The sequence below is a fragment of the Bison bison genome, unplaced genomic scaffold (genome assembly GCF_000754665.1).
Source record: "Bison bison bison isolate TAMUID 2011002044 unplaced genomic scaffold, Bison_UMD1.0 scf7180017864373, whole genome shotgun sequence".
Lineage (NCBI taxonomy): Eukaryota > Metazoa > Chordata > Mammalia > Artiodactyla > Bovidae > Bison > Bison bison.
Window position 1 is genome coordinate 10,414,487 of NW_011494945.1, and position 12,676 is coordinate 10,427,162.

The 12,676-nt window shown below is 40.0% G+C and overlaps 1 protein-coding gene across 2 annotated transcripts in view; it reads left to right on the top strand.

Moving 5' to 3' along the window:
• BVES (blood vessel epicardial substance) overlaps nt 1-12,676 on the top strand; it is a 51,180-nt gene that overhangs the window by 24,000 nt on the left and 14,504 nt on the right. For both annotated transcript variants that reach the window (XM_010856679.1, XM_010856680.1), the window contains exons 6-7: nt 2,975-3,142; nt 4,053-4,194. In XM_010856679.1, the coding sequence (XP_010854981.1) occupies nt 2,975-3,142; nt 4,053-4,194 (310 nt within the window). The remainder of the gene's footprint in view (nt 1-2,974; nt 3,143-4,052; nt 4,195-12,676) is intronic.

Consider the following 12,676-nt stretch of genomic DNA (forward strand, 5'->3'; position numbering starts at 1 on the left):
TGCCATGATCTTAGTTTTCTGAATGTTGAGTTTTAAGCCAACTTTTTCACTCTCCTCTTTCACTTTCATCAAGAGGCTTTTTAGTTCCTCTTCACTTTCTGCCATAAGGGTGGTGTCATCTGCATATCTGAGGTTATTGAGATTTCTCCTGGAAATCTTGATTCCAGGTTGTGCTTCATCCAGTCCAGCATTTTGCTTGATGTACTCTGCATATAAATTAAATAAGCAGGGTGACAATATACAGCCTTGATGTACTCCTTTCCCGATTTGATGCCACAAGGAACAGTATTCAATCTTATAATAACCTATAATGAAAAAGAATCTGAAAAAGGAGACATATATATGTATAAACAAATCCCTTTGCTATATACTTGAAACACTAAATCAACTAAACTTCAGTTTTTAAAAATAGTTCTAAGCAATGGTTCTGAGCAAACTATAATATCATATTAAAAGTATTTTCACCTCATGGAAAACCTGAGGTCATTAAAATGGTTGAATAAAAGTTAAATGCATGTGCACTACATCACCTGTGCAATGGCTTCCTCTTTTCCTGGATGGTTTCCAGCTCCTCCTTTACCTCTCCCCGCACTGTGCATGAATTGTATCTTCCAAAGGCATGGATGGCGTCTTTGCAGAACGAAGGGACTTCAACTCTTCTAACCCTTTCTTCAATGCCTGGGTGCAGGACTGGGTCATCCTGAATGCCCGGTGCTCACGTTCTCTGAAAATACTCCCTCCTCGAGAATATTATTCAGTCGCCTTTTGTTTACATACTCATCTCCTACTGTTTCTGGGAACTCCTAAGGACAGGCTTCTATGTCTCTTGATCTTCTATTTCTTTTCCTATAAATCTTTTTGTTCTTGGTCGCGTATCCTTACTTACTACCAGCTTGCTCCACTAGAATGTAGGCTTTATGACAGTATGTTCAGTTGTTCTTTACACAGAGGATTCTCGATGGTGAGTCAGCCTTATGCTTACTTCACCAAATGGCTTTCTCGGTGGTTGTCTTGATGAATCTAGAACATATTGGATTTCCCACCTGGTGGGAAAACATGTCTGGGCTGGAAGTCAGAAGCACTCATTCCACTGTTCATTAACATGTGTCCATATATAAATTTTTTGGTGCTTATTTGGCATCTGGAAAATGAGGAAGAATGTTATCTGTCTTATCTCAAAGGCAGTTTTAAGGATCTGCTTACATGATAGATATAAAAGCATCTTAAAAGTTTCAAAATGCAATACATTCTTAAAGGAAGGACATTATGTGTACCTGGAATTTCCTAGTCATTCTCTTCCATTTTTTCCTGTCCTGTAATTTATCAAAACACTTACTGCCACCTGAGATTGTCACATTTCTTTATTATCAGCTTCCTCCACTAATATAAGCATCACAGGGCAGGTATCTTGTTTTCTTGTTCACCGTGATAACCTCAGTGCCTTGAACTGGGTCTGGCATAAATTACTAGCCTAACAATGTATATTGAAAGAATAAATGGAATTTAGCATTTTATGGAACCATAGAGCTGCTGATGTGTTTCTTAAATGCCAATGTATTTGGTTTGGTGGATTTATTATTTAATATTATTTAATGTAATATTTTAACATTATTTAACATGATAAATAAGTACAGTTTTATTTTCCTGGGAACACTGACCCATCTTTTGTAGTCAAACCCTCTGAGTTACTAAGGATCAGATTTCAGCCACTGACACAAGGAGAGAAGCTGGGTTTTCTTGTCATCTGAAATACATTTAGTTCTGACTAACAAAGGGTAAAGAGCTCCTTTGGAAACATTTGCTCTGAGCCCAGATATGACTTCATGTCAATTTTGAAAACTTTTATTAATCTCCCACTTAGAAAGGCATTGGGTTTAATGTTAAAGATATAAAAACACTTTTTGCCTTAAGTATTTGTGTTCATCTGTTAATTCCTTCATCAGTAAATCTGCACTGAGCACCACTCTGTGTTGAAAGCCAGGCACTCAGTATGAAGATGCAGTCCCTGCCCTCAGGGTGCTCAGGAGAGAGAATGGTCCACAGATGGGCTGGAGTTCAGTGATAGGCATGCCATGTGAAGCTGAGGGAAGGACCTGCATGGGAGGAAGGGCTTGTGAGGACGAGCTCCTCGTTCTGGAGAGAGGATTTCTTTACGGAATATTTGAGCTCTGCACAGTGCAATTACAATGCTCTCCCACTTGCTTATGTAATGACACTAAAGGAAATAGTATGCTTCCCAGTTCTGAGCTGGCTGGGGCTTCTCTGCGTGTCCCCATTGTGCTACCCTTGGTAGTCCACACACGAGAAATACCTATGACAGAAGGAACCAAAAAGGAGCCCTACTAGCCTTGTTCATCAATGACAATCTGGGTCCTAAAATCAATTCACATGAGTTCATTTTTTCATTCTCTAGTATAATAATCCAGGTATAAAGAAATATTTAGCCATCCTGAACACCCAATTGGGACATCAGTCTAGTACACTCTAGCAGTGCTATTGACATGGAGGCCAATCTTCTATCACCAGACCTCACAAAACAGAACAACAAAACCTGAAGACTTTATTTTCATTTAGTCTGCCGATGGCATACTCAGTTGCTTTGGTCATGTCCGACTTCCTACAACCCAATGACCATAGCCCACCAGACTCCTCTGTCCATGAGGATTCTCCAGGCAAGAATACTGGAATGGTTGCCATGCCCTCCTCCAGGGGATCTTCCTGACCTGGGGATTGAACCTCCATCTCTTATGTCTCCTGCACTGCAAGCGGGTTCCTACACTGGGAAGCCCAGTGTACAGACTGCTTGATTTTAAATATAATGTTATATTTATAGAAGCTTATGTTTATGAATCCTATTTTAACTTATATGATAAACATTGCTACAATAATATCCACTCAATTATTCCACTCTTCCCTTGTCCCACATTACTGACATCATAATTCATATACATTTTTCTTTCTGTTTCTTTGGCAGGTCACCATTATTGCAGATGATAATTGCAGATTTTTATGCTGGTCAAGAGAAAGATTAACGTACTTTCTGGAATCAGAGCCTTTTCTGTATGAAATATTTAGGTATCTAATAGGAAAAGACATTACAAACAAGCTCTACTCATTGAATGATCCCACCTTAAACGATAAAGTACGTATTTTTCTGAGTCCTTTTACTTTGTTAAATATGTAGAGTGAGGTATCCCTCCTTTATGCAGTGTATAGGTTCCTGAATCTTCATTAACTAATCATGAATTAGTTCTTTGTTAAATGAAGTGGGGATGCTTATAATTGAGAGACCCTTCGGGGGATCATTTCTCAAGAGTAAGAAAATACCATGTAATTATTATATTTCCCATGACCTAGTGAGGTGTCTGCGCATGTCAGACACCTCATGTGTAGTGAGGATGTGCTGTCCTCTTCATAATATGTCTTTCAAGGAATCTAAAGAAGACGGAGGACTAAGGGCGATGTGTGTAGGCCAGGGGAGGCAGGGCAGACTGATAAATACTGATCAATCCCAGCAAGCAGGCGGTTGGCATTTTAACCCCGTGTCTTCCAGTCTTGCACATCCTACTGATCAGGTCCTTTTCCAGAAAACCCATAAGTGACAAGAGAGGTATAGGATGGAAGCCTGTGGCCATTCAGTTAGGCATTTCAGAGCTGTATGGATCTTCAACAATTTGATCTTCATTTCCCCATGTTTGATGAGAAAGAAATTTAAATGAGTACAGAAGAGAACTTGCAAAACATTGTTTCCATAAGTATTGTTCCCCAGGGACTATGAGTATGGGTGTGTGCACTCTGCAAGTTATCTTGTCTAGGCTGTTATCAAATTAGGTTGGTGCTTAGCATTTTTCAGATTAATAAGTAGTCCAGTGAGTATATTAAATTTTTATAATGTATTTGCAGTAATAGCTTATAATAAAAAATTATAGCTACTATTTATTTGGGACTATGTACCAACAGTTCTTTATTTCAAGGAAAAGTAAATGCTACTTACAGGAAAGCTATGATATAAGTCCCGTAGCACTCAGAAATCTTAAAACTTTGCTTTACAGAAGATCAAAAAGTTGGACCACCAGCTCAGCCTTTGCACTCAGTTGTCCATGCTAGAAATGAGGAACAGTATAGTCAGCTCCAGCGAAGACGAAGAAGGCTTACACCAGTTTCTTCGGGGCACCTCCAGCGTATCCTCTCTTCGTAAGTTATCCCCACCCTGGGATTCTGATGGATGTTGCTAGAAAAGGACAAATGACAACTTTGATCAGGAAAGTAACTTTTCAAGTTGAAATTATTTGACAACCTAAAGGTAACAATAAAAATAATCACTTTTTCTAGCTTTTTTTCTCTATTGCCCATCAGTTAAAATCTAACTCTAGAACTCCTATTTCCATTTCAGAAGTTGTCCACTTGTTTTGCCATATACTTTTCTCAAACTATTGAGTGGAATAGTATGAAACAGTCCATATGGCTTTCTGGGCATGGTCTTCTTGTTTTCATGATTTTTGTGGAAACTACACCCAGTGTTTAAAATGGTGGGAAGCAACAGCTGGAGGTTATACTGCCAGCTGGTTATCTCAATGTGACCACCTAGAGTTAACAGGTGATCAGTTAACAGAACTTTCCCGAAGATGAAGGAGGCCTCTCAGCTCCACTGTGAGTCCCCTCATTCACCAAAAGGCAAGTTTTTCCAGATTCTGCTATAGCTTAGATTGCTTTAAAACATTTTAAATAGCACTAATGACACAGATGTTGAGGTTAATAAGATGAAACAGAATTATTTCAAGAGATGCTTAATGTTAATACTTAAAATTATTTTATAATAAGAATTATTCCAATAATGGCAGTGTAAGAATGTTGAACCAATTCATGGGAAATAGCAGACAGGCAGATTCTCTCAGTGCATGAACTAAAAACTATTCATCTTTGCAATCATATGTAAAACCAAAGTAACTTTAAGAACATCCAGATACACATCAGATACACATTCAACAATCCTAAACAGGTATGTAAATGGTCTTGTAACTTTGGATGCTTTAGAGAAAATGGATTAAGGATTTTAAGTATTGCACAGTATTGCTGGAATTGACAAGGCCATGTAATTGGTGTAAGTGTCAAAGCAAAGACTAGGCACAGAAGTGCATTATGGGCCTAAAGGAGATTTCAGAAATAATACAGATGAGAACCTGGAAATGGCTATATTTTATTCCAAAGTAACTTTTTGAAAGTACAACTGAGGTTGACCAAACTCTGAATCTACTAGCATGTCAGATGTATTACTGCCTTATTGAAACATTTTGGTGATCATTAATAAGCATGTTCCAATGGACCCATCTTAATTACTTGTACAGTGATTTCTAAGAAAGGCCAGCAGAAGGGGAATTACACTGAAATATTGTATGTGATTATTCTTCCTGTAGAATGGCCTTTTTTGTAGTTTTTATAGTTCTACAGTATTGCTGAGGAAGCCCTGAGAACAAGCAGTATATGGGACAGCCATTCATTTTCTTAAAATCAGCTTGGTTTTTCTGTAGTATTTTATTGTATAATCTAAAGCTTTTGGACATTTTGAAAGTGAAAGTGTTCATTGCTCATTCATGTCTGACTCTTTGTGACCCTATGGACTGTAGCCCACCAGGCTCCTCTGGCCATGGGGATTCTCCAGGCAAGAATACTGGACTGGGTTGCCATTTCCTTATCCAAGGGATCTTCCCAATCCAGGGATCAAACCTGGTTTTTCTGCATTGCAGGCAAATTCTTTACCGTCTGAGCCACCAGGGAAGTCCTTTGGACATTTTAACATTTTAGAAAAGAAAACATTCTCTAGGGTATGTTGTTTAAACAGAATGAGAACAGTTTTTCAAGATTAACATCTGTACTATACTTGCCTCCAGAAGCCTAGATTTCTGGGTATCTTGTGGATAGATCACACATCTTGTGCATACAGACCGGGGTCCTTGCTCTAATAATTATTAGTTGTATGACTTGGAATAAATTGCATGATCTTTCTAATCTGACATGAGCTGTCATATCAGATTGTCAGGGCACAATTCCTGGTCTGTTTCCTTCCCTCTTCCTTATAGTGAATTGTGAGTTTAATCCAAATGGCTGTTTCCTGCATGGGTAATTGAAACGTCCATGTCTGAAGAGGCTGGCAGTCCTGGGGGACAGGGTGCAGCTTTCCTTCTCAGTTCCCTTGTTCAGTTGCACTTTGCTGTACTGAAAATGTGTACAGCCTGCTTATGTTGTTTATTTAATTATTAAATATATATTTTAGCCTCAGGTTTATTATACAAGCTCTTACACTTATGATGTAAATGCATAGAGCCACATATATGCATAGTTTTGAGTGTGTGTGTGTGTGTGTGAACTGCACAGCAGATGGACCTTCATCCCTGCTTCCTTTTAACAGTCCTCATTCTGAGTTTCTCAGTTTCACCTCTGCAGCTTAATGGAAGACATTAGTATTTGAGCACAACACTGATATTAATTATGAATTATTCATCCTACCATGTGATTCATTAAAAATTGGTTAGTTCTTACTTTTTCTTAGATTTTGTCCCAGAACTACGGAAGGCTGTTTTTGTTTTTCTTTTGCCCAACCCATCAATAGGGCATCAACTTATCCAATTTACATTCCTGTAAAACAGAGAATACAAAACCAATCCCTTAGGACTGTCAGGCTGAAATAACAAAATTCAGCACACTTTGAGCATGTGAGGTCCCCAAAACAAATGCCTAAGCTCTGATTATTCTGGATTTTTGATGTACACATGGGGGCAGCCAGGGCAGCTGGACTCAGCAAAAGTAAGTATCAGCTTCATGAATGCTAGTGGAAAGAAGGGAACACACATTTATTGACAATAGCAATTACTATTTTTTCAGGTACTCTCTAAACATAATCACATTTAATTTCACTGCAGTCTGCATGGAAGAGAGGTATCTTAGCTCTCACTAGACGACACAGTGCTAACAGATAGTTCCCCCAACCTCTGGCTACGATAGAGGCTGCTTTCTTTCTTTGTCACGTGCACACAGGTGCTGCTGGGTCCTCCTTACTCTGGACACTGAAGGAGCAGCTGCTGTTTGGGTCACTGCCACTCGTGACTGAGGGAAGACAGTGATGGCAGAATCACAACACAGCTCTTAAAGCTGTTTAATTCTTTTTTGCTCTCCTGTTGCTTCATTTGCTTGAGTTCCATGTTTGGAAGTGTGATTGTGAGACAGGACGTCCAGGATGTGTGAGGAGGATTTAATGCCCTTATATAGGTATAAGCTTTCTTCTCTCTGCTCCTGGACCAAGGTGCTCATCGAGGTGCCTTGTCATCTCTGTCTTCCCCTCCTTACAGGTTTAGCTCCCTACACGTAGTATATAAAACACGCATGCAGACTGACTGTCCTTGGCAATTCCATCATGATAAGTGGTGCTGAGCACAGGCATTGTCATGGCAACAGGTGGACATACAATGTTTCTTTGCAAGTTGAGAACTTTATTTTAGTTAATTGGAGTTAAATAACCTATTGTTTGTTTTTTAAAAATGCTGAGTCAGTGTAGGTGATCCAGCCTGTTAGACTCATCTTTGAAAGATTTTGCTAATTTAAACCATGTTTTTCAGAAATTATAATTAAAATTTCTTTAACAGACTATGGAATAGTTAAGAGATATTTCTTCCTGACCAAAAAAGCCTTTTCAAGTATTTTTTTGTTGTTGTTAATGTCAAGAAGGAGCTCTGGACAGTCTACTAATTTCATATGACCTAGGGAAAAGTGAAAGTGAAAATCACTCAGTCGTATCCGACTCTTTGGGACCCCATGGACTGTAGTCCATGGAATTCTCCAGGCCAGAATACTGGACTGGATAGCCTTTCCCTTCTCCAGGGGATCTTCCCAACCCAGGGGTCAAACCCAGGTCTCCTCATTGCAGGTGTATTCTTTACCATCTGAGCCACCAGGGAAGCCCGACCTAGGGGTACAGATCTGTGCTAAGCTGAGTTCATTTGCATCTGGTTAGTATTCTTGTCTGCTAAGACTAGGCAGCTTATCTGACATAATAAAATTTCCCTCAGCTCTCTTATATATTTCTTTACCTGGAAATATACAAAAAACCAATTCCATCTTCTGAGTTTCATGAAATAATCTTTTCAATCCAATTTGTATTTCATTTCCCCTGTGAACAACTGTAGGCTTACAAACAGGATTATAGGGAAGGTGGAAAGGCAGCAGGGACCCGGAGATGAGCCTAAGAACTGTTCTCGGACCTACCAGAAGGGCTAGTGAAAAGCAGTGCCCCCACTTCGTAGATGAGCAGAGTGCAGCTTAGGGAGGTTAAATACCTGCTCAGGGCCGCTCGCCAGCCCTGAAACTAAGAAGTACTGAATTGGTTCCAAGGTCTTGCTTTGCCTCTGACCTTACAAATACCCGTGCATGAGTGTAAACTTGTTTGGGAATATTCAGCCCCTGTTGCAGCCACTGACATATCCTGACCACTGTCATACATGTTCTCATTTCATCTTCACTTACCTTCACAAGGTAAGTGTTGTATTTCCCCCTTTTCATGGCAAGGAATATGCCATTCATCTCCTCTGGGACCTTAGCGCACAAGCTCCTCCTGGCTGCGGGACCGTCTCCAGGGCCCCGGCCCTCACCAGTTCTTTAAACGGCCTCTCTCCTCACCCAGCATGTTCTCATCTGTGAAATGACTGTAAAAGAATTTTATTGGGTTGTGTACTTTCAGTCTTTTAATAAAATAAAATTAAAATTATCAAGTTAATATACAGTTATCAAATAATAAAAATTTTTTTTTCAATGAAAAGAACTGACCCCTTCCCACCTAACCAGTCTTTAAGAGCAATCATATTGGAACAATTTTTGTCCAAAATGCTAAATAGTGTGCTGTTATTTATTGATTTATCCTCCTAACCTTTATCTTCTAACCTAACTTAGCTCACTTTTAACTTCCCTTCACGCTTCTGCTCAGTATAAAATATGACTAGTTTTTATCCCTTTATTGTTTACATTTATAACATTAAATAATACATATAAACCTCTATTCCTTTTTCTCTTTGAAAAGAAAGAAAGAAAGAAAGAAAGTCGCTCAGTCATGTCCGACTCTTTGCAACCCCGTGGACTGGGGCCTACCTACCAGGCTCTTCCATCCATGGGATTTTCCAGGCAAGAGTACTGGAGTGGGTTGCCATTTCCTTCTCCAGGGGATCTTCCCGACCAAGGGATTGAACCCGGGTCTCCCTCATTGTAGGCAGACGCTTTACCATCTGAGCCACCCGGGAAGTCCTTTCTCTCTGAAGCACTTCTAAGGTGAGGACATTAGCTTCCCTACAGTTACTTATTCTTTCCCCTTCTACCTTCAAACTCCTGTCTCTTCTTTAACTTTTCAACAATCAAGGCTGAAAACATATTTCTATTCCTTCTTTTTTCTTATTTTTTAATTGGAGGAAAACTGCTTTACAACGTTGTGTTGGTTTCTGCCATACAACAATGCAAATTAGTCAACATTTTATACATATATATATATCTCCTCCCTCTTGAGCTTCCCTCTTAGCCCATCCCACCCCTCTGTGTTACACAGAGCACCAGGCCGGGCTCCCTGTGTTATATAGCAACTTCTCAACATGTTTTACACATGGTACTGTATATATATATCAATGCTTTTCAATTCATCCCACCCCCTTTCCTGCACTGGGTCCACAAGTCCATTCTCTATGTCTGCATCTCCATTCCTCCCCTGCAAATAGGTTCATCAGTACCATTTTTCTAGATTCCATATAAATATGCATTAATACACAATATTTGTTTTTCTGACTTACTTCACTCTGTGTAACAGGCTCTAGGTTCATCCAACTCACTACAACTGACTCCAGTTCGTTCCTTTTTATGGCTGAGTTATATTCCACTGTATGTATGTACCACGATTTCTTTATCCATTCATCTGTCATTGGACATCTAGGTTGCTTTTATGTCCTGGCTCATTGGAAAAGACTCTGATGCTGGGAGGGATTGGGGGCAAGAGGAGAAGGGGACGACAGAGGATGAGATGGCTGGATGGCATCGCTGACTCGATGGACCCGAGTCTCAGTGAACTCCAGGAGTTGGTGTTGGACAGGGAGGCCTGGCGTGCTGCGATTCATGGGGTCGCAAAGAGTTGGACACGACTGAGCGACTGATCTGATCTGATCTGATTGTAAATAGTGCTGCAGCAAATGTTGAGGTGGGTACTTGTGTCTTTTTGAATTGTGGTTTCTCAGGGTATATGCCCAGTAGCTGGTCTGCTCCATCATATGGTAGTTTTATTCCTAGTTTTTTTAAGGAATATCCATAATGTTCTCCCTAGTGGCTGTATCAATTTACATTCTCACCAAAAGTGCAACGGGTTCCCTTTTCTCCACACCCTCTCCAGCATATAATGTTGTAGACTTTTTGATTATGGCCATTCTGATTGGTGTGAGATGATACCTCTTTGTAGTTTTGATTTGCATTTCTTTGATAATGAGCGATATTGAACATCTTTTCGTGTGTTTATTGGCCATCTGTTGTCTTAATTGGAGAAATGTCAGTTTAGATCTTCTGCCCATTTTTTGATTGGGCTGTTTTTCTGATGTTGAGCTACATGAGCTGCTTACATATTTTGGGAGATTAATCCTTTGTCAGTTGCTTCCTTTGCAATTATTTTCTCCCATTCTGAGTGCTGTCTTTTCATCTTGTTTATAGTTTCCTTTGCTGCACAGAAGTTTTTATGTTTTTTTAATTGGAGGAAAATTGCTTCACAATGTTGTGTTGGTTTCTGCTGAATTGTTTTTTAATGTGGTAAAATACATGTAACACACAAATTACCCATCTTATCCATTTTTTAAATGTACAGTTCAGTTTCAGTTCAGTCGCTCAGTCATGTCTGACTCTTTGTGACCTCATGAATCGCAGCACGCCAGGCCTCCCTGTCCATCACCAACTCCCGGAGTTTACCCAAACTCATGTCCATCGAGTCGGTGATGCCATCCAGCCATCTCATCCTCTGTCGTCCCCTTCTCCTCCTGCCCCTAATCCCTCCCAGCATCAGGTTTTTTTCCAATGAGTCAGCTCTTTGCATGAGGCTGCCAAAGAATTGGAGTTTCAGCTTCAGCATCAGTCCTTCCAGTGAACACCCAGGACTGATCTCCTTTAGGATGGACTGGCTGGATCTCCTTGCAGTCCAAGGGACTCTCAAGAGTCTTCTCCAACACCACAGTTCAAAAGCATCAATTCTTCGGCGCTCAGCTTTCTTTACAGACTAACTCTGACATCCATACATGACCACTGGAAAAACCATAGCCTTGACTAGATGGACCTTTGTTGGCAAAATAATGTCTCTGCTTTTGAATATGCTATCTAGGTTGGTCATAACTTTCCTTCCAAGGAGTAAGCGTCTTTTAATTTCATGGCTACACTCACCATCTGCAGTGATTTTGGAGCCCCCAAAAATAAAGTCTGACACTGTTTCCCCATCTATTTGCCATGAAGTGATGGGACCAGATGCCATGATCTTAGTTTTCTGAATGTTGAGCTTTAAGCCAACTTTTTCACTCTCCTCTTTTACTTTCCTTACGAGGCTTTTTAGTTCCTCTTCACTTTCTGCCATAAGGGTAGTGTCATCTGCATATCTGAGGTTATTGATGTTTTTCCTGGCAATCTTGATTCCAGCTTGTGCTTCTTCCAGCCCAGCATTTCTCATGATGTACTTTGCATAGAACTTAAATAAGCAGGGTGACGATATACAGCCTTGGCGTACTCCTTTTCCTATTTGGAACTAGTCTGTTGTTCCATGTCCAGTTCTAACTGTTGCTTCCTGACCTGCATATAGGTTTCTCAAGAGGCAGGTCAGGTGGTCTGGTATTCCCATCTCTTTCAGAATTTTCCACAGTTTATTGCGATCCACACAGTCAAAGGCTTTGGCATAGTCAATAAAGCAGAAGTAGATGTTTTTATGGAACTCTCCTACTTTTTCGATGATCCAGCAGATGTTGGCAATTTGATCTCTGGTTCCTCTGCCTTTTCTAAAACCAGCTTGAACATCTGGAAGTTCATGGTTTAAAAGGTATTAAATATGATTATTCTCTCTGCCAATTGTAGTTAGGTCTTCCTTGCTTCATCCATGGCTTATTTTATAAAGTTTAAAGCAAATGAATAATATTGACATTATGCTTTATTCAGAATAGTGGGCTGTGACTACATTGCTTTCTTTGGGTTCCAATGTCATCATGATTCTTGATCTGTTCAAAGGAGGCTGTTTCTGATAAGTTCAAATGGATTCTCCTTTTGTAAAAACACAAATAATGCCACAGTAGTTTACTTCCTGCCATGCCTCTCCTTTTTTCCTTTAAAGTTTTTTTTTATGCCTAGCTGTCAGGACCGTCCTATTCACCAGATCCCCAATATCTGCTAGTGGCTTTTTGCTTTGGGTGAATCATTTCATTTCTTCTTTAAGTCTGAGTAGTTATTTGATATTTGAGCCATGCCTTTTCCTACTGCTTTTTGTTTTCATGGGTATCTCTAGTGGCCTCTCTTTTTCCTTATCCTTACCTTTTTGGTCTCACATCCTTATTCTCCCCGGCCATCAGTTCCATGTCCCCTTTGTCTCAGACCTTCCTCATGAAGCCTCTTACCCTCCTACCTCACCCCAAACTGGTGATTC